Source organism: Balaenoptera acutorostrata, chromosome 6, assembly GCF_949987535.1.
Source record: "Balaenoptera acutorostrata chromosome 6, mBalAcu1.1, whole genome shotgun sequence".
Lineage (NCBI taxonomy): Eukaryota > Metazoa > Chordata > Mammalia > Artiodactyla > Balaenopteridae > Balaenoptera > Balaenoptera acutorostrata.
In genome coordinates this window covers 123905550-123931642 of record NC_080069.1, presented here as the reverse complement: position 1 = coordinate 123931642, position 26093 = coordinate 123905550, and the positions used below count along the sequence as shown (strand labels likewise).

Sequence of the window (26093 nt, the reverse complement as noted above, 5' to 3'; positions counted from 1 at the left end):
GCCACAGAGGGAGGGGCTGGGAGGGGGATTTGCAACGTCTGCCGTGCAAGGAAAGGGGCGAGGGAGGACGTTCGCTGCGTGTTTGCTGACGGACCTACTTCACACCCACTTCCGGAACAGGTCAGGGTGCAAGGCCTGCGGGGAATTGGGTTTGCTCGAGGGAAGGCGGAAAGTGAGGACCAGCACCAGGATGTCAGCCTTGACCCCAATTCTGTGCCGGTCATCCCCGCCCTGGCTTGGATCAGACTGGCCCGAGCGCCTGGATACGGTCCGGCTGGGGCTGCTGAGGCCGACTGCCAAAGCCCACGGCCCCAGCCTTGAGCGGAGGGAGGCTCAGCTCATGGGTCACTGCAAGGGGGCGTTGAGGGGGGGCCAGTGGGCCGTCGCGTGGGGTGCAGGCCAAGCCTCCTCCAAGAGCAGGACAGCCCGAGCTCCCGGGCCACTGACTGAGGCCCCCAGCTGCCATCCAAGGAGCTCCAGGGCCACCACGGGCCTCCTGGGGGAACTCACTTCTGTTGTCTGTCCGGGTTCAGAGCTCCCATGCTGTCCCTCTGTCTGCTGTCGGTGGCCAGGCCAGGCCTGGGTGAGCGGCCGTTTGGGGGTCCTCCCCGGTGTGGCACAGGGTAGCCACGCAAGTGCAAGCCGTGCCCTGACAAGGACCTCAGCCCAGGCTCACGGGGAATGGTCACTGCTTCCGACCACAGCGCCCAGGGTCTCCTCCGTGGCAGCCCACCTTCCTCCTGGTTTCACCCAAGGCAGCCTAAGCACGGCCCTGCCCCTTGGGTGGTGGGTAGTGCTGCACTGACCCGGGCAGGGGTCTGGGGCCCACAGACGTGCCAGGGCGGCACCACCAGGCCCGCGCCGCCCGTGTCCCTGGGCTCCACACCTGAGCCCAGCTGATGCCCTTCCTGGAGCCCGAGAAGCAGACAGCTGACTTCAGCCGTCCCACCGCACTGCTGTGCGACCTGAGGCAAGTTGCGCCCCCTTACCCCCCGCCCCGTCGGTACCAGGACAAACATGTCCCTGCCGGGCAGTTGACAGAACAGGCACGGTTCAGGTTTGGGTGCTGTGTCGGGGCCGGTGTCACCTGGGCTAGTAATTTCTGGCGTGACGGGCAAACTCTGCCCCACACAAGGCCAGGCCAGGCCCTGCCTTAGGGGGACGATGTCCGCTCCTGGCCGATGACCCTGAGGTCTCTGGGCTACACTCTCAAGAGCCTCACGCTGGGGCTGAGCCCAGGTCTCTGAGACCCCTGGCCGGAGGAGGGCAGGCACCCCGGCCTCCCGTGGCCCCAGTCGGGTCGGGCGGGGCTGCTCACCTTCTCCAGCCTGGAAAGAGCCAGCGAATAGCTGTCCTTGGCACGGAACTGCATGAACCGCATGTTCGATGGGTGGGTGAGCTCCGTGGTGATGCTGAGGCTGGGGAAGAGCCTGGGCGGGGGGCGGGGGGGCTCAGGGCGGGCCCCGGTCACGGGTGCGGGCGGGGGTCGGGGGTCGGGCCCCGGTCACGGGCGCGGGCGGGGGCTTCGGGCGGGTCCTGGTCACGGGCGCGGGTGTGGCTCCGGGCGGCCAGGCGTCTCACCGGAACATGGTCTGTACGCTGACGATGGTCTTCGCGTCGGCCATGTAGTCCTCCTCGGCGCTCATGGTGCTCTCCTTGTCCACCACCACCAGGTTGTCGGCGTAGATGATGCCGCACTGCAGCAGGCTGTCCAGGCTGCGGGGAGGCGCCCTTGGGTGCGTCCTGTCCCTCCCGCTCCGCCCTGGCCGCCCGGGGAGGAGGGGCGTGGGCAGGGCTCCTCCCGCGGAGCAGCGCCTTACTTGTCCACGGAGCCCTCCATGTAGTAGACCATGGGGAAGCAGCAGATGGCCTCCAGGAAGTGGTGGTCAGGCCTGTGGGCACAGCAGGTCCTGGAGGCGCCCACGCTGCTCTGCCGCCAGCCCCCACGGCCAGCCCAGCCCTGACCTGGGCGAGCAGGGGCCCCAGGACCGCAGCGCGTGGGACCAGTGGGGCCTTCAGAGGCCCATGGGGCTGCTCTTTATGTACCCGCGGGGAAACCGAGGCCCCAGGGGTCAGGACAGCCGAGGCTGGACCCCGGCCTCTGGGCTGCCAGGCCTCTGGGGGCAGCAGTGCTGGAGGTTGGCCCCTGGGGGCTCACGGTCGTGGGGACCCAGTAGGGCCAGGAGAAGCCCTGCGGGAGGACGATGGAGCACTGCCGAGGGCCGGGGGCTGCTCCCCTCCCTCCCGAAGGTCTGGGGCGCCCTCTGCCCCTCACTTGTTGTCCAGCAGCAGCACGATGGGGTTGAGCTCTCTGCGGGGCCGGTAGTAGGCCCGGAGCGGCACGATGAAGTTGTACAGCCCGTTGCCCGCCGTCTCCGCCGACACGATGATCAGCTTATTCTTGAAGCCGTAGGCCTTGGCGTCTTCATAGCTGTTGTGCTTGCAGCCCTGCGGGGGAGACGCCAGAATCCACCACCAGGGAGGGAGAGAGGGTGCTGTGGTGGAGTCCTCGGCCAGCCACCTGGCCTCACGGGGCTACAGGCCACCAGCCCGCCGCACAGAGCGAGCGTGAGCTGGGGCCAGTGCCGGAGAGGTCATGTCCGGGAGGGAAGGGAGGTATCTGTGCGAGCACATGGTCTTAGCAGATGCAGATACGGACAGACGAGTTGTGTGTGTGCACACATTTGGTCGTATGCGTACACACTGTCGTGCGTGCACGTGTGCACACATTTGGTCATGTGTGTACACACTGCCATGTGTGCATGTGTGCACACATTTGGTTGTGCACGTAGAAATTTGGTCATGTGTGCACACGTTCTGTCGTGTGTGCATGTGTGTACACATTTGGTCGTGTGCATATACATTCGGTCGTGTGTGCGTGTGTGCACACATTTGGTGTGCATACACATTTGGTCATGCATGCACGTGTGTACACATTTGGTGTGTGCTTGTGTGTACACACACTTTCTAGCTCTCTGCGTGGAGAGGCTCAGACACAAAGCAGCAGTGAGCACGCCAGGTGCCCAGACCTTATTTCTAAACGTGGTTTCCACTAAAAGGAATCAGGTTTCTTGGAGGAACAGTTGGTTCCAGGACTGCAGCAAGGCAGGAACAAGGTGTGGGGGGGGCACCGTGGGTTCAAAGGCATGGACGTGTTCAAAGATGAGGGGACACGTTGGAAGGACCAGGAGGCCAGCCTGAGGGCCCACCAGCAAAACTCCGCGTGTCAAAACCAGCATGATCCATATGGAATGCCGATGTAGCAGTAATGACCAACTGGTTTACCCTCTGAGTGAAAAAGTGAGACTACGCTGACGTACACAAATGGCTAAGAAAGGGGAAGCACTTTCTCCCAGTGAAAAGCTGACATAAACACAGAAGGAAGTGGAATCAGCAAACCATCGGCCGTGGCGGAAATGCATCAGGGGAGCTCGGTCAAGACCGGCTTATGTACCTGGTCCCCATGCGTCTCCCCACAAATGATGTCCTAACTGCAAAGGCAGAACAGCAGCTCCTCCAGCAGAGAGACTGGGTGGGCGAGGCACCCGTACCACGCGCTCTAAGGCAGCATCACGGGGAGGCCTCCAGGAGGACGTGGCACCTCTGGGGGGTCCAGCCCCCAGCGCATGGGCCGAGTCACCCCCCCCCCCACGCCCCCTGCCAGGGACGCTCCACCAAGCCCAAAACACAGAGGCCCAGAGACCCTGGGGAGGGGTGGGGGCAGGGAGTGTCCAGATGGAGGGAGACAAGCTGTGGCTCTGGCCGGGAAGGGCAGCGAGGGCCCCTGGGACAACCAGGGCGAGTGGAGTGTGGGCTGCGGGCCAGGCCGGTTGTGGTGAGTGGACAGTGGTTACGAGAGGGGCACCCTCGCTTCAGCAAGCGCGCGTGGATACAGGAGGGAGAAAACACGCCCCTACAACAGACACAGACGTCCGGGAGGGCAGACAGGGTCCAGGACGTCCTCGGCGCGTCCTTGTCACTTCCCCAACTTTGCCGTGACCTACCTTGTCCAGCCGCAGGCAGCAGAAGGGGGCTTTCACGGGCAGGAGGTGGCACAGGGTAGGGGAGCTGCCAATGTAGGGCGAGTTGGGGGGGTAGCCCTTCACGTACCTGGGGGGACAGGCAGGAGCCTTAGCCCGGCCCTCGGGCCCTAGGCTGCCACACGGGGGTGCCAGATGCCCGCAGACCTGACTGGGCCGGGTGAGATTGCATGCAACACGCGCGCGCACACACACACGAGCTTACACAGGCCACGAAAGAACCTTAAGGGGCTCTGATGGCCCGTCACCCCCTGGAGCCCCCAGCACCCCATCGCCGGGGCAGACGCTGGCCCGTGGTCCCCACTCCACTGGTTTCCCTGGGCCAGGCTGGTCGCCGCACAGGCTGTACTCCCCCGGCCGTCCCGCGCACACACACGGGGTTGTCGCCCTGCCGTGGTTGTCCCCCCAGGCCGCCTGGAGAGGGGCTGGCCTCCTGCCGCACCTCCGGTTGGCTTTAGCGACGTGGCGTCCGAGGCCCGCCCGCCACCTGCCCCAGGTGTGCAGGAGCCCTGCCAGGCCCCTCGATCTCAGAGCCGGTCCCCGGCAGCCTGTGTTTAAAGCACGTTTACTCCACCACGGGGCACAGGCAGGAGCAGAGAGCGGCCGCAGTGACAGCCCAGCTGGGAAGCGTCGGCCGTGCAGGCCGGCGGCTGGCCGTGGCCCTGGGGTCAGGCGCCGCCTGTCTGTCCCGGACGAGGCCAAGTGGCCAAGACCTGGGGACACACTGGGGTCGCTTCTGTCTCGTAATCTCAGAGGAAGACCTGGGCCCAAACCCAGGGCAGCATGACGGCTCAGGATGGGCCAGTGGCCTCCAGGCCCAGACGGCACCTCACCCAGGGCTCCCCTGTCGCTGACCTCTGCAGACCATGCTCAGAGGGCGGCCACCCTGCCAAGCGGGCCGTGGCACTGAGGCCTGGCCGCCCAGGGCGTGATAGGGGAGGACGAGGGGTAAGGGCGGGCACCGCCTGGCCTTCCCGTCCACGAGCTGGGTCCCCAGAAGATTCCACTTGCCAAACAAGGTCTCCAGGGAAACTGTTTGGAAGCCTTGTTCAGAGCATGGGGCAGACCCAGGACCAGCGCCGCCGGCCTGCCTCTTCCTGGGCGCCGGGCACTCACGTGCTGCACCTCACCTCTCCCGTGGAAGGCTTCTGTCCCCACCCCAGCCCCGGCGGCACTCACTCTGCCACAGACAGCCCCTCCTCGTCCGACGGCGTCATCTCGTCCTCCGACTGGTCACTCAGCAGGTCGCAGGGCAGCAGGGTCGAGCTGTCGGCCACCTCCAGCACGGGCGCGATGCTGGGCCGCCGGCTGCCCGAGCCGTTCTCCGTGGGGAGCGCCAGCTTGCTGCCTCCGCCGCTCTGTGCTGGCCGGCACTCCGTGTTCTGGAGGTCCATGGCCACTGTCCCTGGAACAGAGCGGCTGAACTTGGCTGGAAGCCCCTCCCCTGTCTGTCCTGGGGGCAGGGGTTCCCAGTGACCCTTGACGCAGGGCGGTCTCCCCCGGGCAGGCACTTGGACGTTGATGCCGACAAAGGTCCCCACAGGAAGGCAGGACGCCCCCACGGGACAGACGTGCAAACTGAGGCCAGAGAGACGGGACTTGCCCAGGGTTGCGCTGCAGGCCTGAGCACCTGGGTCTTCTGGGAGGGTCCCCCGCCCGCCCCGCCCGCCCCGCCGGGAGCTGGGCCCGGCCTCACCCATGGAGGCGATGATACTGTGCACGGGCAGGCGGGACGAGCCCTCGTACAGCCCCTGCCCCGCGGAGCCCTTCTTCTTCTGCTTCTCCTCCTGCTTGAAGATGAAGGCCGAGTTCTCCTCCTTGGTGATGTTGATGTAGAAGCAGGTGTCGGAGGCGGCCAGGGTGTGCCGGGGCCCCGGGTTCAGCAGGATGCTCTTGCTCTCCTCCCGCTTCAGGCCAATGAGACACACGCCGTACCTGAGCGGGCAGGGCGGGGGCTCGATGGGGCCCAAAGCTGCCCCTCCTGGGCTCCTCGGGGGCTGACGGTGCAGCCCTCCCCTCGTGGGTGTCGGGATCCCTTCCCACTCGACCCAAAGACCCACCGAGGGCAGCCTCGAGGGAGCCTCAGAGAGAGAGAGAGAGAGGGGCCCCGTGCGGGTCTCACGGCTGAGAGGGCGTGATGTCTGACCCTGAGGCCCCGCTGGTCCACCCCGCAGTGGGCACGGGCCACGCCCATTTCAGCCTCCGGACCCCGCCCTGCACTCCTCCCACCCTGGCCTGGACCGGGCCGGGGGGGCCGTACTTCTTGTGCGCGTGGAAGGCAGCGTAGGTGAAGCTCTTGCCCTCGTACTCGCGGAAGAACTTGCTGTCGCCCATGCGGATGTGGTAGACCTCGTTGCCCGAGCAGCGTCCGTACATGCGCTGCCACTGCTCTGGTGAGTCCTGGCCTTCCCTGGGGCGCGGGGAGGATGTCACCCCACGGTGCCCCCGCCCAGCGGGGCTATGGTGCCCCCCCAGTGTGGCTTCTGCCGGTGTGGGTGGAAGCCAGCGTGACCCCTGACCCCAGCCCCTCCCCGTCTGGCTGAGACTAGACCTGGGTGGCCTGATGGGTCCTTGGCTAGTTTTACAAAGCTGTAAACACAATGGTCTGATTTTTAGGGGTGTCAAAATGTTTCCGAGTCAAGACTGGCCTCTGTGGCCTGTGGGTCCTCCCAGGAGCCCCGGGCCACGTCCTCTTCCCCTGCCTGGTCCCTCCCCTAGGGCCGCCCAGGCCCCACAAGGCGCCGAGGCCACCCGTCGGGCCCCCCCACCCCAGCCTGGTCTTCCCAGAGAGAAGATAGCGCCCCTCCTCTGTCCCAGGGCAGCCCCTCGCCTCAGGCTCTGCCTGGGACCCCAGCCCAGGTGCCAGACACCAAACGCGCCTTCTCTTACAGACCAAGCCCCGCCGGACCCCGTCACTGTGCCTCAATCCCAGGGCTCTCCTGCTGCCCCCGCTACGGCCCTCTCCTCCACGGTGGGCCCCGCCTGCCATTCCCAGCAGCCCCCAGGCCGCCCCCCAGCTCCGACCCCTCGCCTGGCGAGGCACCGACTGCTTCCTCAGCTGGGTGCATGGTGGTCGCCCGCCGTGGCATCCTTGCCCTTCCCCCGGGCCTCGCCCCGCTCCCATCACAGGCCTCCTGAACGCCCCCCGCTCCCCCAGCAGCCCCCTCGTCTCCCCGGCTGCGCGGCCCTGGGGGCAGCACTCACTGGCCGCGGGACGTGTGCACCAGCAGGGTGATGAGGGTGGGCGTGGCCGGGCAGATGCAGCTCAGGGCCAGCATGGCGTACTTGCACTCCTCCTCACACACCACGTGCTCTGTGGGCAGGAGCGCCAGGGCCACCGCACGGCTCTTGCTGCCCCACGGCAGACGCCCCCTTGCCCGGCACCCCCCCAGAACCCCTCCCTCCTCTGCTCAGCCCCATCCAGTGCCCCGCCCCCGGGAGCCTGTTCATTCTCTCGGCCCTTCTGTGCTTGTCTCCGGGCTTGACCGAGAGCTCCAGGGCTGGGGGCCGGGGGGCTGCTCATTGGCCCCCCAGGTGTCCAGCACAGGCCTGCTCGCCTGTCCCCTCCAGGGGTCGGCACGGGTGCCCAGCTCGGGTGTGCCCACAGAGGTGCTCGTCAGACAGTGCCCCTGCCCTCCCTGACCCCCAGGCCCAGGTGCAGGGCCGGCACGGGCTCTGCCTCTATCCCCCTCCCCCGGCACGCTCACCCATGAGCACACAGGCGCCCCCCTCCGGGCCAAACATACCTGCAAACTTGACGTGAAACTTGTTCTCAGGCTTGAGGATCTGGACGTAGAGAGGGCAGTTGGGGGCAAAGTCCTTCACGGCCCAGGCGCGCAGAATGGTCTGGTGGTCCTAGGGCGGGGAGGCCACGGTCGGTGCTGACGGGCAGCAGCAGGCTGGGGGAGGGGCTCTGCCCCCAGGCGCCCACCCCCCCGGCCTGTGGGCAGGTGGTGGGCGGCAGTGGGGGGCACTCACCGCTGCGGTGCGGTCCACCTCGTTCCGGCTGCTGAGGATAAAGCAGGCCTCCCCGTTGTCCATCCTGCAAAACACCGGGCCTGAGCACCACCAGGGCCGTCCGTGGTGCTCCCGTCTCGGCCGTCGGGGGAAGAGTTGGGCCTTGTCGAGACCCCAACTCGCTCTGACCAGCCCTGGATGGGCTGAGGATGGGCCCCCGCTAACCCGGGGTGGGGCTGGGGCACGGAATGAAGGGCCCACTTGGTGGCAGAGATGCTGGACCCTGCCCGCTGCCCTGTCCTCTCTCGGAACAGGCTGCCCGAGGCCTGGGGATGACCCGTTCTGCTCCCCTCATGCCCCCCAGAGCCCCTGACTGCACAAAGGGTGGCTGAGAAACTCCACGCCCCAGGGCTGCGGGGCCTGGCGGCTCCCACCCCGTCACCCGGCAGCCCAACTTGTCCCTGTCGGGGGCCTTGGTTCCTGGGCGAGCCTGTGGGGCCCAAGGCTCGGGAGGTGGGCGTCGGGGGGACCCGGCTGCCGGGTCTCCTGTTCCCTTGGCCTCCACACAACCCACATTTCACCTCGAAGGTTACATCAGGCTCTGGAATAAAATCCTGACGGGTGATGGGGGAGCCTCCGGGGTGTCTCAGTGTGCTGCAGCAGATTCTGGAAAGTTCCGTTCACAACTCAGCCTCCTTACCTCAAGTCACCCTGTCACCTTGTCTTTAGAAGAAAACCTGCCCACAGCCTCGGCTTCCCACCTGACTCAGAGCAGCAGCTGCCCCCCAGCCCCCAGATGAACAGCTAGGCAGGTGGGAGAGGAGGCTGGTGGGCTTGCCCTGGCGGCTCTGCAGGGGTCAGCGGGGGGCCCGGCTCGCCCGGCTGGGTGACAGGCACAGAGAGGGAGCTGCTGCCCGCCTGAGGGCCCCTCCCTGGCCTGCCCGTGGCGCAGTACCGCACCCTCACCCCCGGCTGGCGCTCACTTGGCCCGCATGAGGTCCTGGTCCTTGAGCGCGGAGCCCTGGAGGTAGATGACCCGCTGGGACCACAGGGGGATCTGCAGGACCCTGCGAACCTGGATGTCCATCTCGGTGGGGCACAGGATGACGACGTAGTAGTCCTGCAGGTAGGATGGGGTCAGCCCCGCTGGCAGGCTCGCTCGGCTCCGGCCCACCCTCCTTCCTGGTGTTTCCACACCCGTCGCCTCTCAGGAGCCCCAGCCTTCTCTGTGACGGGGTACCTGGCAGGAGGGAAAGGCAGGACCCCACAGACCCACCCCCACAGTGCGGGAGACCACCGGGGCGCCACCGCACAGCAGGGAAACCCAGGCCCAGGGAGCTCAGGGGGCCCGGGGGTGGGGCGGGGCCGTGGGCGGGGCCTCACCTGCAGCCGGGGGTGGGCGTAGAACTCGTTCAGAAAGTCCATGAGCAGGTCGATCTTGAGGGAGCTGACGCACAGGATCACGTGCTTCTCCGTCTGGGCCCGGTGGCGGCTGTAGTTGCCCCCCGACTTCTGCCGCTCCATCCACAGGTAGACGAGCTCCTCAAACTGCAGGGAAGAGCGTGTGAGCTCCAGGCAGCCCGGGGCTCCGGGAGCTGCAACAGCACAGGGCAGGGCGGGCGGCTGGCAGCACTTGCCGGGCCCTGCGGCCTCCCTCTCCTTGGGGCTTGGGCGCCAGCCTGGCCTGGGTGCTGGGATGTGAGCGCCCGCTCTGAGCGGCCCCTGCACCCGCCAGGAGCGTGGGGGCCAGAGCACCCCAGGGGCAGAAGCTCCGCAGCCGTGGGACTCCACACTCCGCACGGGACCCCCAGGAGGCCCTGGCAGGCCCCCCGTGAAGCGGCGTCCACACCCCCCTGTGCCCCCGTCGGGGTCTCGGCCTTGCGGCCCCTCCCAGGAGTGGCGCCCCTCCTCTACCCTCTCGCCTCCTGCCGGGCAGGGCCCACCTGTAGCGGGAGCACCACGAGGGCCACGCAGATCATGATGACCACCAGCAGCTGGGACGGCCAGATCTTGGGCGTCACGTCTCCGTAGCCCACGGTGGAGAAGGTGACGATGCAGAAGTAGAAGGACGTCAGGAGGGACAGGTTGTCGCCCGCGCGCTCCAGGTGCTGGATGCCGCAGGTCCTAGAACCGGGGATGGGGGTGGTGGCGGGGCCTTGGCCGCCCTGGCTCCTGGGGCGAGGCTGGGCCTGCCCGCGACAGCACGTCAGCTGTCGCCGACACGGCCCCCCAGCCTGGGCCTGGGTCCAGCTCTGCGCTTTCCGACCCCAGCCTGCGGAGCCGGCACACCCAGCACGTCCCCTGGACCTTCCTTTCCTGCCCCGAGGCGCTTTTGAGGCCCCTGGAAAATTGGCCGGGAGCGCGGACACGGCGCTGCGTGGGTGCAGCGTGGGCCTGGGGTCAGAGCGGGTGGGCGAGGCCACCCAGGCTGCGAGCCCCTACCTGCCACCCACCTCAGAGCTCGTCCTCCCCCAGGAGGTCAGACGGCGCGGGGCACACTCAGCCCCCCGCCCAGCTAGAGCTGGACAGTCCTTCCCCCGCCGTGGCCCTGCGTCCCGACCCCACGTACACCGTGGCAGCACACAGCGGTGCTGGGGCCCTCCCCAGGGTGGACGCGCTGGCTGCGGGCAGGGGGCCGGCTGGACCACCCTGGCGTTTCCTGCCCCGCGGACACCCCGCCCCGCTCCGCTGAAGTGTGCGTGTGTCGGGGGGGCGTGGGGGAGGGGAGGTGGGAGGCACACGGCCTTGGGACCTGCCCGCGTCCTCGCTCGGGGCACAGGCACACGTGGGGGTGGTGGGCTCTCCGCTCCAGCCCCCCGGGCTGCTCCCAGACCTTATTCTCAGCTGGACCTCGAGCCGAGGGTGCCCCCCCCGCCCCCGCAGCCAGGAGCCAGTGCCCTCCTCCACGACGTCTCCCCGGGGCCCAGAGGAGCCGGACTCGGCAACCCTGGCCTAGGAGCAGGGGCTCTGAGCTGCCTCCCGGTCCTCCATCCCGGCTTCTTGGACGCGAGGGCCTGGCTCTGCCCGGAGCCGGGCTATGCGGCCGCGGGCAGGGACTCACCCCGTGAAGACCAGGCAGAGCAGGGTGCAGAAGAGGATGAGGACCTGGTTGAACATGGCCGACTGGGTGCGCAGGATGGCACGGTGGAAGTCGTTCTGCGGGAAGTGGCGTCATCAGGGGCAGAGCAGGGACTGGACGGAGCCCAGGGCCCTTCCCCCCCCCCCCTCCCCGCACGTCCCAGATGCACGAGAATGAGTGGTGAACGGGGGCGGGAGGGGGGGGAGGGCGTGGCCGCGGCTCCACCCGACCTCAGCTCTCGCTCTCCCCGTCTGGCCTCCGCCATGCCAGGGGAGGACCCCGGGCACAGGCCAGAGGCCGTGACCTCAGCACCCTCGCCTCACTTTGCAGTTGGGACGGGGTGAACCAAGGGAGCCTGGGCTGGAGAGGGTGCCCTGGGAGAAAAGAGTCATTGCGCTGCCTGCCGACAGGGGCCTTGCTCAGACCTCAGCACGGGGTCTGCCCGTGGCCCTGGGTCTCGGGGCCCCGCCTGCGCTCACTTGCACTTTCACCCTCTCCCTCCTCCAGCCATGATTCCAGGGTCAGGGACAGGCCTGGGTGACTCTCCCCCCTGGGCATCAGGGCTGGGGCTGCGGCTGGTCAGGAAGGAGGTGTGAGGGCATCTTGTGGTGACAGAGACACATATGTCCACCGGTCAACCCGGCCTCCTGGGCACCGAAGGAAGCGGGCCAGCTCTCCGCAGGGCCAGGGCACGGCGAGCTGTGCCCTGGGGTCCTGGGGGCCTCGCAGAGGTGAAGCGGGAGGGGAGGGGAGGGGCGGGGCAGGGGGGAGCCCACTCTGTCCAGAGCTGCCCGGCCCACGGCTCACGATCATGTTCTCCAGGGCGTGCTTGGCCAGCCAGCAGTTCAGAAACACCGGGATGAACAGGTTCCGCAGCGGCGGCCAGAATATCTGCAGAGGAGACGGGTCAGGGGGCGGGGCGCTCGGCGGCCCCCTTCCTCGGCCGGCGGTTCACCCACCGTGATGATGAAGGGCAGCGTGTTGATCATCTCCAGGATGAAGGCCACGCGGAAGGTCTGCTCCCAGATGTTGCCCTGGGGAGCCAAGGGGGTGGGCTTCAGAGCAGGTGGGCGGGGAGGGGGCCCAGGGTGGGGCAGGGAGGGCAGGGAGTTGGGCTGGGGGAGGGGTGCGGGGGGAGGGCAGGGCCAGGCCTGCGGGGCACTCACTTTGTAGCTGAGGTAAATGAGGAGCATGGTCTCCAGGAAGCTGATAATGGCCACGATGACCTGGGGCAGGGAGGGGCAGAGCCTCTGAGCGGGGCCAGGGCAGGCAGGGGCCCCCCAGAGCCGTGCCCCCTCCACTCACCTGAATGGCCCACAGAGCCATCTTCCTCTCCACCCACAGGATGGGGGCCCTGGGGAGAGAGGGAGGTAAGCCCTGGGCCTCTGCTGACCGCAGGCTGCTGCTTGAGCTGGACAGACGGCAGCAGCCTTGCCCTTGGAGGGGCCGAGAGCAGGAGGGAAGGGGAGGCTCCCCGGGGAAAGGAGGCCCCAGGGCGGGGCCCATAAGGCCAGGGCCTAAGCGGGCTGCCCCGGGGACGGGCCGTGGGCTCAGAGTCCGCAGCTGGCCCAGGCGGCCTCCCCTTCTTGTCCGGGCTCCCCGGCACAGGTTCCTGCGCGGGTCCCTGCAGGGGCGGGGCGCTGGCCATCACGGTCCCCGGTTTCCGACCTCAGTTCCTCGTCCGTGACCCAGCAGGGGAGGGGAGTGACTTGGGGGGGGGGGTCCCTGCCCAGACGCAGCCTCGGGACAAAGGTTGGGGTGAGACCAGCAGGAGGGGTCGGGTGGCCGAGCTCACCGCCGACCCTGCCCACCCTCCCCAGGCAGAGCCAGACCCCAGACGGCCAAGGCCCTGCCCCCCGTGGGCCCCTGTGGGGTGGGAGGGCCCCCGCCGCAGCGGGGGCGTTGGGCAGTTATTTCCTCGGCCGAGGGACACAGACCCTGAAATCCCCAGGCCTTCCGGGCTGCTTGGATGAGAGTTGGGCCCGGGCTCAGGAGCTGCGCTGGCCGCCACTCCGAGTCACAGGCCCGGAAAGGAGAGGCCTCCAGGGCCGGGTGCGAAGGGAGGGGCTGGCGTGTCCCTTCCACCCCACCTGTGCGTGCCTTCCGGGGGCCGGGCGCCGGGCCGGAGTGGGAGAAGCGGAGGAGCCCGGGACAGAGTGCTGCGGGGTTGCCGCACTGGGTCCTGCTGCTGCGAAGGACCAGCGCTGCTCTGCAAGGCTGGGCCGGGGGTGCCAGGGGAGGGGCGCAGGTGCAGGCTAAGGCCAAAGGGGGGCTCTGGGTTTGGGGAGGCTGGAAGGGAGAAGCCTCCCTCAAGAAGGCGGCCAAGGCCCCGGGACACGCCCTAACCCGTGGACCAGGCTCCCCCACCGCTCTGGCGTCACTTCCCACTGCCTGACTGGGCGCCTGCTCTCTTTGGCTAAAGGGTCGTGAGTTGCAGAGGCAGCGATCGACCCCCTGGCAGGTCCTCGGGGCATCTCTCCTCCCACCCACGGTTCATGAGGGCTGGGCCAAGCCGGCTGGTGGTGACCCCTGCTGTCACTCTTAGACTGCTCCTGGGCCTCAGGGGCTGTACTCTGAGGGGCCCCACCGCCACTGCCCGCTGCTTGGCCAGGGCCTGGGGATCCCAGGAGGGTCACGGGCTGCGGCTGGGCATCTATCCTGGGGGGCTGGGCAGTGTCACCCTCTGTCCACCCCCCCCCGGCCCTGGGCCTCTGAGTGGGAGCTGGGTGGCAAACTCACCAATTGATCTCGGAGGACGACTCATTGAAGGTGTAATTCTGCTTCGGGCAGCCCCAGCTGTGGAGAGACGGAGCTGGCCGGCCACGGCCCCTCCCAGCACCGCCCCCGAAGGGACCAGACCCTTCCCAGGGTTGCCACGGGCTTAGGGCGTATGGGGGGCACGCTCTCCCCAACCAGGGCCAGGCCCCCACATCTCAGACGGGCGTCTGTATTCTAACACCTGGGGGACGAGGCAGCCTGCTGCCACCCTGCAGACGCTCGCGGAGGGTCTCTAACGGATGAGGGGCAGGAGGAGGGGCAGGCCGGGTGAGGAGAACACAAGAGGGCAGCCCAGGAGGGAGTGGGGATCCCACCTGGGCTGCCGGCAGAGAAAGGGCTGTGCGTGGCCAGAGATGGACCATGGCCTCCTGGAGGCCAGAGCTGCCGAAACAAGGCTGGACGATGTGCGTGAGACACGGAGAGAAAGCCGAGCTCCTGCCCCGTGGTGCCGACTCCAAGACGCATGTCCCTAAGTCACTCCCGAGGACAAGCCTCCCCAAGCCACCTGGATGCCCATCACTGGGAAGGTGGCAGGGGCCCGGCAGACATGCTAGTTCTGCCCCAGATTACAACCAAAGCCAGGGTCACTGGCTAACAGGACCTCACTCTCACAGAGCCCCATGGTGACGGGCAGCTCCCTCCTCCTTTTTTCTCAACTGACCCACTTCCTCCTAAGCCTGAGCCTGTTGTTGCAAACTCAATGCCCATAGAAGTTGCCGGCCACCCTCCCATCCATCCACCCATCCATCCATCCATCCATCCACCCACCCACTATCCTTACATCACCCACCCATACACCCTCTCATCCACCATCCACCTTTCTATCCACTCATTTATCCACCCACCCATCCACCCGCCATCTATCCACTCATCCATCCACCCATCCATCCATTGTCCATCCATCTATTCATCCCTCCATCCATCCACCCATCCATCCATCCATCCATCCATCCACTGTCCTTACATCATCCATCCATCCACCCGCTCATCCACCATCCACCCCTCTTTCCACTCATTTATCCACCCACCCATCCGTCCTCCATCTATCCACTCATCCATCCACCCATCCATCCATTATCCATCCATCTATTCATCCCTCCATCCATCCACCCATACATCTACCAGCCCCCTCACCCATCCATTCGCTCTTCCACCCACCCGTCATGTGCCAGGCACTGTGCAATGAATACAACAGAGCCGGTCCCTGTGGGGATGTAAAGCCAGATGTCCCAGACGCCTCTGGGAGTGGGAGAAGGTGGGATGAACCCAGGAAAGTGCTTTGAGAGTCAGAACCCCGGTTTCCTTCTCAAACCACCATGGTGGGATCTGTCCTCCCGCACCCCCGATGAAGACAGGAGGTCCGTTCTCAGGAGTGGGTGAGGGTCTGGTCTGGGGAACCCGCCCCGCTGCACGTGGCGGGGAGGTAACTACAAGCCTGCACTACGAACTTTGACCCCGGCCTCCTTCCCAGCTCAGCTGGCAGGAGCCCAGGGGCCGGGCCTTACCCTGCAGGGAGGAGGGGAAGGATCTGCTCTGAGGAGCCGGGCAGACCCAGGGGACGGTGGTGACCAACCGGCCACACACCCTGACCGCAGGGCCCTCGGCCTCTGAGAGCCCAACCTCAGTGTGAGTGGCCAGACGCTTGAGGAAGTCCCTTCAACATGAGCTGGGGGGAGCAGAGACCGAGCAGAAGGGGGAACTGTAAGAAAGGAAAGCGTTTCAGACAAACCCGAGGTGCTGGTGGCAGGGCGCCTGCAGGGGGAGCGACACTTGGAGATGAAGCGTTCTCGGAAATCAGAAAACACAAGAGCAGAAGTGAAAATCTCAACTAGAGGGCTGGAGAGAAAGCTGGGGAAACCCCCCAGAAAGAGCAAAAGAGGGAAGCAGGAGAGAGAGGACCGTTCCAGAACCTTCCAGAATCCCACATCCGGGTATGAGGGAGTCCAGAGAGGCTCCCGGAGCAGAGGGGGAGGTGGGCCGGGAGGGGCAAGGGGAACCGGGTGGAGCCCCAAGAAAGAGGCACACACCCTCCCTGCACCACGAGGCCTGGCACCCCTGCCTGCCCAGCAGGAGCTGAGGGAGCCAGAGCCCCTCGCTGAGACCCCCCCCCCCCACCCACCCCTGGGCGAGCAGGGAGGGGGCATCCCAGACCCCCAAGGAGAGCTCTGTCCAGGTCCGGGTGTGGCTGCAAACGCAGCCGCCGTCCACGACAAGGACACCCTTCTGCCCATGCTGAGCCGGCTGGTCAGCAGGAGCCTGGGGGTGGCGTCCTGGCCACGGCTCTGTTGGGGAGGGATGCTGGGTGGGGTCCCATGGGGGAAGGAAGGACTGACTCCCCAAGGCCCTGGGCACAGGGCGCCGGGCACGGACCCCTGTGCGGACCCCATGGGCCTCTGTAACGGCAGAGGGCCCACAAGAAGGCCCAGCCCCGGGCCCGCGGGTCACCCACCATCCGATCCCCAGGGCCGGGTCGTCCAGCAGGACGCGGACGATGTAGAGCAGGCAGGTCAGCAGCTTCAGGGAGAAGTTGAACAGCCGGATCCTCAGGCCTGTGGGGGGCGGGACGCTGGCCACGGCTCCCGGACCGGCCGGGGTCCCAGCCCGCACTCCTCCCTCCGCACCGGTTGCCCCGCCAGCACTGACAGCGTGGCTCTGCTGGGCTGGCCTCTGACAGGCTGCACCCCGTCCCGCCTCACGTGGTACAGAGGGCTCCCCGAGCCGCCGGCACCAGTGGCGGGGGTGGGGGGAGCAACCGACAGACTGACGGACCAGGACCCACGGGCACCTCTGCACCCCATCTTGCATCCCAGGGGGCCAAGCTCCTGCTGGGATGCAGGTGGAGGGTACCCGCGGCGGGAGGGTGGGGCCACACGGAGGGGCCAGGGAGCCCCTCGGGGTGAAGGGGCTGAGGCGGTGCCACCCGGCTGCCAGGGGCGGCGGGTCCCCACAGGGTGGAACGCGGTGCGGGCCGGAGGTGAGGGGCGCTCCCGCCGCCCCTGCCCCCACCCTGAAGGCCCCACTCACTGGATCTTTGGTTTTTGATGAAGAACAGCTTAAGCCTCTCCTTGAAGGTGTTCTCGTTGACGTAGAACTCCACCTGGACCCTGGGGGGCGGGCAGGAAGGAGTGGGCCCGGGGCCAGCGGGGGCTCCAGACCAAAGCCCCCCACACGGCGGGCCCCTCCCTGCTGCCAGAGCCAGGGTCAGCGCTGCCACCTTGGGCAGAAGGTCCTGGGTGCCACATTCCCACGTGCCCCCAGCGGACCTGCCCACCGGCTGCCGCCTTCTCAGTGCCCAGGGCCCTCCAGGCCCCGCAGAGGTGAATGCTCACAGGCCCCCAGCCTGGGCTGTCACGGCAGCCACCAGGATTACATGTGGCCTGTGTGGCCCTTGGCTCAAAACATGCCATATCATTAGTATAGAATGTTCCAGAAGCCAATGGTCAGCTGCTTTGTCTGGAGGCCCCTGGTGGTTGTGCCCGGAGACTCGCTGCAGCCCGCGGGATGGTCGAGGCAGACAGGCCGGCAGTGGGGCCCCTCCTGCCGAGGCCATTCCCTGGACAATCCCCAGATGCCCTGAGCCCTTGCCCGGGCTCCCAGCATCCTGGGAACAGACCACACGTACTGGCAGGAGTTTCCTGTCGAATGAGGAGGCGGGGTGGGGATGGACCATCTGGTCACTATGGTAACATGGGACCTGGAGGCCATGGGCCGCTGCCCCCGCCTCGGCCGCGAGCCCGCTGTGGCCGGCATGCTGGCCAGGCGAGGGCTCAATGTTCCACCATAATGGAAACTCCAGTGTTGACAGCAGGCAGGACGACAGTGACCCTGTAGCCAGGTTCCCGCGGCAGGAAAGGTCTAGCACTGCTTCCCTCGCGGGGTGGGGGCCCCGGGGCTGGGCTGCCTTGCTCTGGGTTGGCACCTGGCATCTCCCACACGGCCTCCGTTCCAGGCTGCATCTGCCCCATTGGCAGGTAGGTCTTAGGACCCCACAAGCAGCCTGTGGGCATCACTGTGGCCAGTCCTCACCCCCTGACCAGACAGAGGCACCAGGAGCCCGGGATTTGGGGCGGGGCTTTTGACCGGAAAGGCCTGGTCCAGATGCCATGCCCTGTGCCTCACCTCACCCAGATGTCAGGTGGAGGCGGCCCCGCCACCCTCAGGGATGTCCTGTGGGTGCGTTAAGACTGTCCAGGTGAGGCAGCTGCTCAGCCACGCTCTGTGTGAAGACCGTGACACAGGAGGCAGAGGGACTGAGCACCCTGAAGGCAGAGTAGTGCTACCCAGAGGAATCTCGGAGGGCTGCATGTAGGAGGTGGCGGTTGAGCAGATGGGATGCAGGACAGTGGTCCACAGGCAGAGGTGAGGCGCACGCTGGCCCAGGTCCCTGCTCCCCACCCCTACCTCCCTGTCGTCGTCCACCAGGGTGGAGGGCTGTGAACGCCTCCCCCTCTGACCAGGCTCCAGCTCCTATCGATGCAGAAATTCACGCCGCTGTCACCTTGAAAGTTGAATGGCACTGCTCTGCCCGCGGCTGGCTGCCCCAACATCGCCAAGAAGTGTTGAAACTATTCATCACTCCCCAAGGCTGTTCCGGGCATGGTGTGCGACACAGGCTTGATGTGTGGGCAGCAGCCGTCTGGACCTGCCCTGGCGATGGGCCCGCGGGAGGGGACTTGGGCAGAGCCCCAGCACCTCCCTGACCTTCGCCAGGTCGGGGGCCCTGGCCTGACCACAGCGGCCCCCACTGGTCACAGGGCTCAAGAAGGGCCCAGGGGGAGGAGCTGGTGGTGTGGGCCCTTCCCCACTCTCAGGTCCTGGTGCAGGGCGGTCAGCCGGGGCGGCAGGACAGGCCTCCCGCAGACCGGCGGGGTCCAAGCCCAGAGCCAGTGGTCAGTGCACCCCACTGCACCCCAGGACACCCCGCTGCACACTGTACCCAACACACCCCACTGCACACAGCATCCCAATATACCCACTGCACCCCAGCACGCTCTACGGCACCCTAGCACACCCACCGTACTCCAGCACATCTCTGCGTACCCCACTGCACCCCAGCACGCCCGCTGTACTCCAGCACCTCTCTGCGTACCCCACTGCACCCCAGCACGCCCGCTGTACTCCAGCACATCTCTGCGTACCCCACTGCACCCCAGCACGCCCGCTGTACTCCAGCACATCTCTGCGTACCCCACTGCGCGCCAGCACACCCACTGTGCACAGCACATCTCTGCATACCCCACTGCACCCCAGCATGCCCCCTGTACTCCAGCACATCTCTGCATACCCCACTGCACGCCAGCACACCCACTGTACACAGCAGCCCAGCACACTCCCCGTCGTGTCCCAGTGTATCCCTGTGCACACCACTGTACCCCAGCGCACCCGGTGTACGCTGTACCCCGGTACACCCACTGTACTCCAGTATATCTCTGTGTACCCCACTGTACACTACACAACAGTATACCCTTCTGTACCCCAACGCATCCACTGTACACTGTACCCCAGCACACCCCACTGGACCTGAACCCCAGCCTCCTCTGCAGGTGCTGCCTGGAGTCGGGTCGCGGGAATCCCCGAGGGTCCCTTTGGGGAGTTGGTCAAACGCCTTCATTCTGAAGGAGGGGCTCAGACAAGCCGGGCTGGGCCTGGGCCACGTCAGGGGGCAGACACCCCTCGGCGATGCCCACGTGTCCCGAGGGACCACTCCCCCACCGTCCTGCACTGCACAGCAAAGCCTCAAGGAGGGGTCCCCACCCCTTGTGCCCCTCCACTCGGTTACCCCCTCCTGGCCCTCATCTGGCCAGCAAGGCCCAGCTCGGCCCACGTGGCTGGTGCGCGTGGCTGGTGGCCGAGTCTCCCTCCTTCCTCCTCAGCCTCCCGGGGACCTGCCCCCCGTGCACCGCACCCCCGGCCCGCATGCCTCTCACGGCTGCTGCCTGCTGCCCCCGGAAGTCCCCGCCCAGGCCCAGGGGTCAGGACTGCCAACCGGGACTGGTCACGCCTCAGACATGGAACCCGTCAGCCCCCTGCCCGGGCGGCTGTGGACACCCATCTGGACAGGCGCCCCGGGCCCCGGGCGCTCTCGACGCGGGAGGAGAGGAAGGGGTGGGGGACGGCAGAGCCCGGCGGAGACTCGGCCCCGGGAGGTCGAGCCTGGGTGCCGGGGAAATCCACGGAGCCGCCTCCACTTTTCATTTTTCACGAGCTGTGTCTGCCCGCCTCTCCCACCAGAGAAAGTAAGTTACAAGCTTTCCATTTACTCTGAAGTGCGGGTGCAACGGGTGTAATGCAGCGGCAGGACGTGCTGTTGGCTCCGCAAGTTCCTGGGGGACGCGGCCACGCCGGGGTCACGGGCCGCCTGGCCTGGCAGAGCCCCGCCTGCCTGAGCCTCGGCCGCCTCACCTGGGGCCCGCGCGGTGACAGGAGGCGCCTGCCGCGGGCATCCTGAGGGAGCCTGGCAGGGCTGCCGCGACCGTGCACGAGTTAACACGGTCCTCTCTGGGCCTCAGGTCCTCCCTCGTAAAGTCCAGGTAAGTGTTGGTTTTCAGAGAGAGGGTGAAGTGAGAGACGGCCCACGCCCGTGGCTCGGGCCCTGGCACCCACCAGCTCGGCGGTGCCCGCGATCGGGGCTGGACTTGCCCTGTGTCTGACTCTGGCCCACACCTATCACTCCCATCACCCAGAAGAGACGGCCCCATGCCATAAACCCACGTGTACGGCTGCCGGTGGCACGTGGCTGCCGGCCACCAGCTGTGGCTTGAGGCCCTGTGGTGGCCCCATGGTGGAGCCGGTGACCAGGCCCAAGGAAGCTGCTCTGGGGAGCAGGGGAGGGCTGGGTGGGGGCCCAGGAGCCAGGAGCCGGCCAAGGGCTCACAGGGCGACGGCCCGGCAAACACAGCTCGAGAGCCTGGGCGAGGGCAGGCGAGGGGTGCACTTCGCCTGCACCCGCTCACATCCACCCACCCGCTCCTTTGGCACGACGCCCGGTGCGCAGGAAGGTCTACAGCACTGGGCAGGCCTGGTCACGGGGCCCCGAGGCTTCTGAGAGCCCCGGCCTCAGACGGTCCCTGGGGTACCCCCTGGGGCTAGGCCGCGAGCCCCAAGGACTGGACAGGCCAAGCCCACACCCTGTCCCGGGACAGTCCTGAGCCCTGCTCCCTTCTGTCCTTCACAGAGTGAGCAGCTCTCTCAGGCTGGCGAGGATAGGGATCCAGGCCGGGCAGCTCGAGAGCCATCTCCCCGAGCCCGGCCACAGGGCCTCTCGGAAGGGTCCCGCCAGCCCCGTCCCTACACACATGGAAACTGAGGCCCACCCGGGCTGGACGCTGGCTCAGGTCACCGAGTGGTCAGAGGAGACAGGCCTCTGGACTCCCGATGGGGCCTGGGTCTCCCGAGCTTCAGGGGCGTAGGAGTCAGGTCCCAGCAGGCGGCTCTGCCCCATCCCCACTCGGCTTGCGTTCGAGTGGGCCCAGGCCCGCTGCCGGTGTGCAGGGTCTTGCCCACGCTGGGGTGGACCAGAGGAGGCCCCCTCGTGCCAGCAGAGCAGCTTGAACTCTACCCACCCCACACCAGGACCGGACCTGCCAGGTGAGGGCAGGTAGAAGAAGGGGGCTACAGCTCTCCCTGATGACCGGCAGCCTGGGGGAGTGGCCTTCCAGGGATTCCTGGCAGGCGGCTCTGGCACAGATGGCCTGTGCCGGGAAGCGGCAAACGCAGGGCCAGGCGGCCGGTCCCGGGGGGAGGGTGACGAGACACCAGGCGCACGGCTGTGGGGAGGCCCCCCCACCCGGCTGTGACAGCCTTGCACTCACATGGGGCCGGGGTCTGGCGGCCTTCTCCCTGTTCTGCCGCTGCGTGCCGGTGGCTCTCCAGCCGGTACCCGGGAGCTCCACGGAGGAGGCCACGGAGCCCCGGGCAAGATGGAAGAGCAGGGCCCGGGCCCAACTGCCAACCCTGAGGCCGGCTATTCTGAGAATGGGCAGAGCCTGTGACCCGCCCAGGGGCCTGGACAAGGAGAGACACCTGGCCCGCCCTGCTCCCCGGGCAGTGGTAGGTCCCAGGGTGGGCGGGCAAGGAGCCGGGCTGCTCTGGGTTTGGAGGTGGGGCCCTCAGGCAGACGGGCTGCTCTGCCCCAGCTGCAGCCTCGCCTGTGGGGGCATCGGGGGCACAGGCTCTCCTGCAGCTCCTCCCACGGTACAGGCCGGGGCACAGGCCGCCCGCCGTCCCACGTCAGCCCGCGGCCATGCGCCTCCCCTCTGCCAGTCAGCCCTCCCGGTGCCTGGCACACCGAGGAAAGCAAGGGCTCCGGGTGACCTCTCAAACCAGCAGACGGCGCCGTCCTGGGCCTCCCCAGTCCGAGAGCGTCCTTGTACTGGCGCCTTGGCTCGGTCAGGGGCCCCGGTGAGCCTCCTTGGGTCCCTCCTCCCAGGGCCCAGGGACGTTTGCTCTGCCCGTGACAGTGCAATCCTGGGGCAGCAGGACCCCAGCCTCGGCCCCTCAGGCAGCTGCAATCGTCCACATCCTCCCACGGTCTCAGACCCGTTCCTGGTGGGGCTGGGAGAGCCCTACGGTGGTGGAGGTGCCTTCCCCCTCCTGTTACCCACCGCGCCACCGCTGGGGGACTGAGGCCCAGGGCAGCTCCCAGGCTCCTGCCTGCGGCGTAACAGCGCAAAGCCTCGGGCTGCAGGGGGCGGCGCGGAGAAGCCCAGAGCGCGCGGTGGAGGCCGACGCCGACGGTGCTAATTAACGAGACTAAACACCAGGCCCCAGTCGGTGGCCGCACTGGACGCCGTGGGTGTGAGCAGGTGGGGGGCTCTTTCCCAGGAATGCCCCCAACGGGGCTGCTGTGAGGGCACTTGGGTACCCCGACCTCAAAGCACCCTCTGCTTGACCTAGATCCTAGCTGAGGCCAGGAAAAGCCTGGCAGGGCTCACGGTGAGGCAGCCGAGCCAGGCGCCTGGGGATCCGAATGGTCACCAGTGGTCACCTGTACGCCTGTCGCCACGTAGGCACCACGGCAGGGGTCCCTGTTCCCTCCCGAGGGCTGTGGTCACCACCTGTGGGGTATTCGCCTCCGGACACCCCATTTCCTACTCCCAAGCTCCTCCCCAGGAAGCCCCACCCAAGGCCCAGCAGCACCGGCCGTGTCCCTGCTCTCACCCGGCTGCGGGGCAGATGGTGCGGCCGGAGCGGACCCTCCCCCCTGGGCTGGCACGCCCCGAGGCGCCCTCCCCCTGGGCCTGCCAGGGGCTGGGAGGCCACCTGTGAGCCAAGCACTTACTGAGACAGAGAAGAGTCCAGGCTGAAATCTTCCACGTGAAGCCTGGGGACGGAATGGAGTGGACACATCAACGTGGACGGATGGACAGACAGAGGGCCTGGACTCCTGGACCAGGCGTGGGCAGGGACACACAGGGAGGACCCGGGCAGGGTCCAAGGGAAGCAGGGGTGTGCCCGTGCGCACACTCCCGACGGGGCCGGGCGCCCCCGGCGCCCAAGCAGCAGCCCGGTGCACGTGGCAGTGCCGGCACATGCGCCCCGCCCCGACCCAGGCGGGATGGCGTGACCACCAGACCTGGGAGACCGCAGGCAGGACGGGCACCCGCCTGTGGCCAAGCGAGCGGCAGGACAGCAGGCCTGGCGAGTCCTCACCGCCCTGCTCGGCACTAAGCCTGCCCCAGGCCCTGCGTGACCCCAGTGTCCAGGAGGCAGCACTGTGAGCCCCCCCTTGACACCCAGGAAGCTGACGGCAGCAAGAGGCGGGCCCCACACAGGGCCACTGGCTGGACGACCTCTCCTGGGCACCCCCTGCCCTGCCCCTCAGCTTCCTGGTGACAAGACAGGCCAGTGCTTTCAGGGACCCCCAGGGGCAACCCCTCTACTGGGCCAGCAACACACACCTGCTGCCCTTTGGGCGGCCTGGCCTAGGGCTCTCCCAGACTGGCCACAGCCAGATGACACCAAGGTGGGCGTGGCCTGTGCCGACCTGGGAGGGAGACGGGGAGGAAGAGGCCTGTGTCGGGGCAGGGTAGGGAGGGGGGCACAGAGGGTCTGCTCTTTGCTGGTGACGCACCCACCCGGGGCCTGCTTCTCCTCAGAGGGCTTCACGGGGCCTCTCTTTCAATCCTTAAAGCAAACATCTTCCAGAAGGGGAAACCAAGGTTCAGAGAAGACCACTGCCTTCCTAAGGCCACAGGCGGGGAGCAGCCTGCCTGCCTGCCTGTGCAGGGCCCCCTGGGTGGGACCCCCGGCCTACAGCTCCTGGTGCCCGGGCGGGTGAGGTCTTGGGCGGGCGTCGTGGGGCTGGGCGCTTCAGAGAGCAGGAGAAGCCTGGGCTTAACTTGGCCTGGGGTTGCTGGGAGGTTCTGGCAGATTCTGCGTGTTTATCCAGCTCAGGTTCCCTTTGGCCTGGGCGCTGCCCCCATTGCTGAGTCAGGCGACAGCTGCACCCAGGGTGGCAGGAACCTGGCAGGGCCAGAGCCGGTCACAGCGTCACAGCGGACCAGAAACTTGCTGAGAGCGGGTGAGGGGCGCCGACTGGAGAGGACGGGGACGGGAGAGGGAGAGTGGCCGTGTTCCTGGAGGGGGCGGGCACATGAAGGTGCAGATCTACAGGGGAGGAGGGGCGGGGGCGGGGGAGGCCCGAGGGTCCTGGGGAGAACAGCAGGAGAGCAGGGCCGCGCTGGAGCTGCCCGAGGGGGAGACGGACGAAGCGGCCACGCGTTGGGCTCAGAGCACGCGGGGAGGGCGGGCTCGAGCCCCCAGAGCAAAGTGCACAGTTGGTCCTGGGCTGGCCAAGCCAGTGTTCCCTGCAGCCCTTGCTTCCCTGCCCTCCCCGGCCCCCCGCAGTCCACAGAAGTCCCCAGGGCTCTGCACGCAGAGGCGGGGCCTGACCGCCGCCCCCCCACCTCCTGTCCTTGGTGGGCAGCCAGGCTCAGAGGGGCCGCCCTGAGTCAGGGCCCTGGGTGTACGGGCGCCCCCCAGCGGCCACTCTCTGCAGCTGCCACCCGGGTCTCCGGGTGCTTTCAACCCCCGCCCAGGCCCTGCAGCACCTGCACTGGCCCCGCCCAGGCCCCACCCCTGACTGCACCCCGTGCCCCAAGGCCCCACCCCACCTGTGAGCCTTTGCACGAAGACCCCACCGCTGGAGCTTCCCCCTCTCTCCCCAAACCTTCCCGTCAGCCCAGCTCTGAGCGATCCCCTCCTTGGATGTCCCCTCCGGGTGAGGGTCCAGGGTTGGTGAGCCCCCCCCCCGAAACTACCCCTGGGGAGGGCGAAGAGAGCCTCCTGGCCCAGCTTATAGGCCTCACCTCCTGGCGGCCTCCCACTCCTCCATCCAGGTCCTCCTGCGCCTCCCCTCCCCCGGGGACCCTCTTCCTGCCCTGGAGTTCCCTTGACCTCTGCGAGCGGCCTCCAGCGGGACCTCAGAGCTCGTCCTGGCCTCTGGCCTCCCGCTCCTCCCCTTGCCCGTGTGGCCCCATCCAAAGCCACACCCACACAAGGGTCCCCACTCCCCGGCCTGGGCTCTGCCTCCCGGACTTCTCCCCGTGGTGGTCGTGCCTCTAGGTACCCCAAACTCAGCCGTCCACGGAGCACTCCCCATTCCCTGCCATGACTCCCCACAACTCTGACCCCAGAATTCTACCTCCTAGATCCTTCTGCAGCCCGTTCCTTCTCACCAGGGCCCCCGCCATGCCTTCCCGGCCACCCCCATGTCCCCTCCAGCAATCCACCAGTGAGCCCCTCGCTTGGGACACAACCCAAACCCACGGGGGCGGGGGCTGTTGAGTAAGCAGGCCCTTCCTCTCCAGCCTCACCTGCCCCAGCTGTCCCACCCCTCTGCATCCCTCTTCCTTCCAGGTCAGCACACCTGGCACCTAGCTGGGACCTGAGCTGTGCCTGGAAACCTCCTGCCTACACCTTCCAGTGGTTCTGTCCCCACCAGCCTGGGGCTCTGCAGGGGTGTCCCCCAAAGCCAGCACACTGCCCTGCCCTGCCCTGCTCTCCTGCTGGCCCCTGGGTGACAGCTCTGGGCCTTGGCACCCTCACCCCATTCTGGCTCCTGGGGCCCCTCCTCCCACACACAGCTGTTGGGGCCCAAGGACTCGTCTCTCAAAGGCCAGGGGGCAGCACACATCCAGGGCTGAATGCATCCTCCCTGCCACCAGTGGGGCCCCTGAACTCGGGCCCCAGTCCATGCAGGCCAGCTTGGCCTTCCCTGGCCCTGACCTGAGGCTGGG

General features: G+C 67.4%; 1 protein-coding gene across 5 annotated transcripts in view; it reads right to left on the bottom strand.

Moving 5' to 3' along the window:
* Positions 1–26093, bottom strand: part of KCNT1 (potassium sodium-activated channel subfamily T member 1) — a 66894-nt gene that overhangs the window by 9326 nt on the left and 31475 nt on the right. For 3 of the 5 annotated variants that reach the window (XM_057548917.1, XM_057548914.1, XM_057548915.1), the window contains 22 exons: positions 16879–16958; positions 16304–16403; positions 13816–13872; positions 12382–12430; positions 12243–12302; positions 12036–12110; positions 11884–11967; positions 11059–11153; positions 9941–10121; positions 9381–9545; positions 8981–9117; positions 8019–8082; positions 7787–7895; positions 7245–7353; positions 6301–6450; positions 5737–5975; positions 5220–5445; positions 4005–4110; positions 2276–2448; positions 1821–1892; positions 1582–1716; positions 1319–1430 (listed from right to left, as the gene is read on the bottom strand). In XM_057548917.1, coding sequence (XP_057404900.1) covers positions 1319–1430; positions 1582–1716; positions 1821–1892; positions 2276–2448; positions 4005–4110; positions 5220–5445; positions 5737–5975; positions 6301–6450; positions 7245–7353; positions 7787–7895; positions 8019–8082; positions 8981–9117; positions 9381–9545; positions 9941–10121; positions 11059–11153; positions 11884–11967; positions 12036–12110; positions 12243–12302; positions 12382–12430; positions 13816–13872; positions 16304–16403; positions 16879–16958 — 2578 coding nt within the window. Of the gene's footprint in view, positions 1–1318; positions 1431–1581; positions 1717–1820; positions 1893–2275; positions 2449–4004; positions 4111–5219; positions 5446–5736; positions 5976–6300; positions 6451–7244; positions 7354–7786; positions 7896–8018; positions 8083–8980; positions 9118–9380; positions 9546–9940; positions 10122–11058; positions 11154–11883; positions 11968–12035; positions 12111–12242; positions 12303–12381; positions 12431–13815; positions 13873–16303; positions 16404–16878; positions 16959–23134; positions 23177–26093 lie in introns of all 5 variants that reach the window. The other 2 variants (XM_057548916.1, XM_057548918.1) reach the window with 2 other exon arrangements.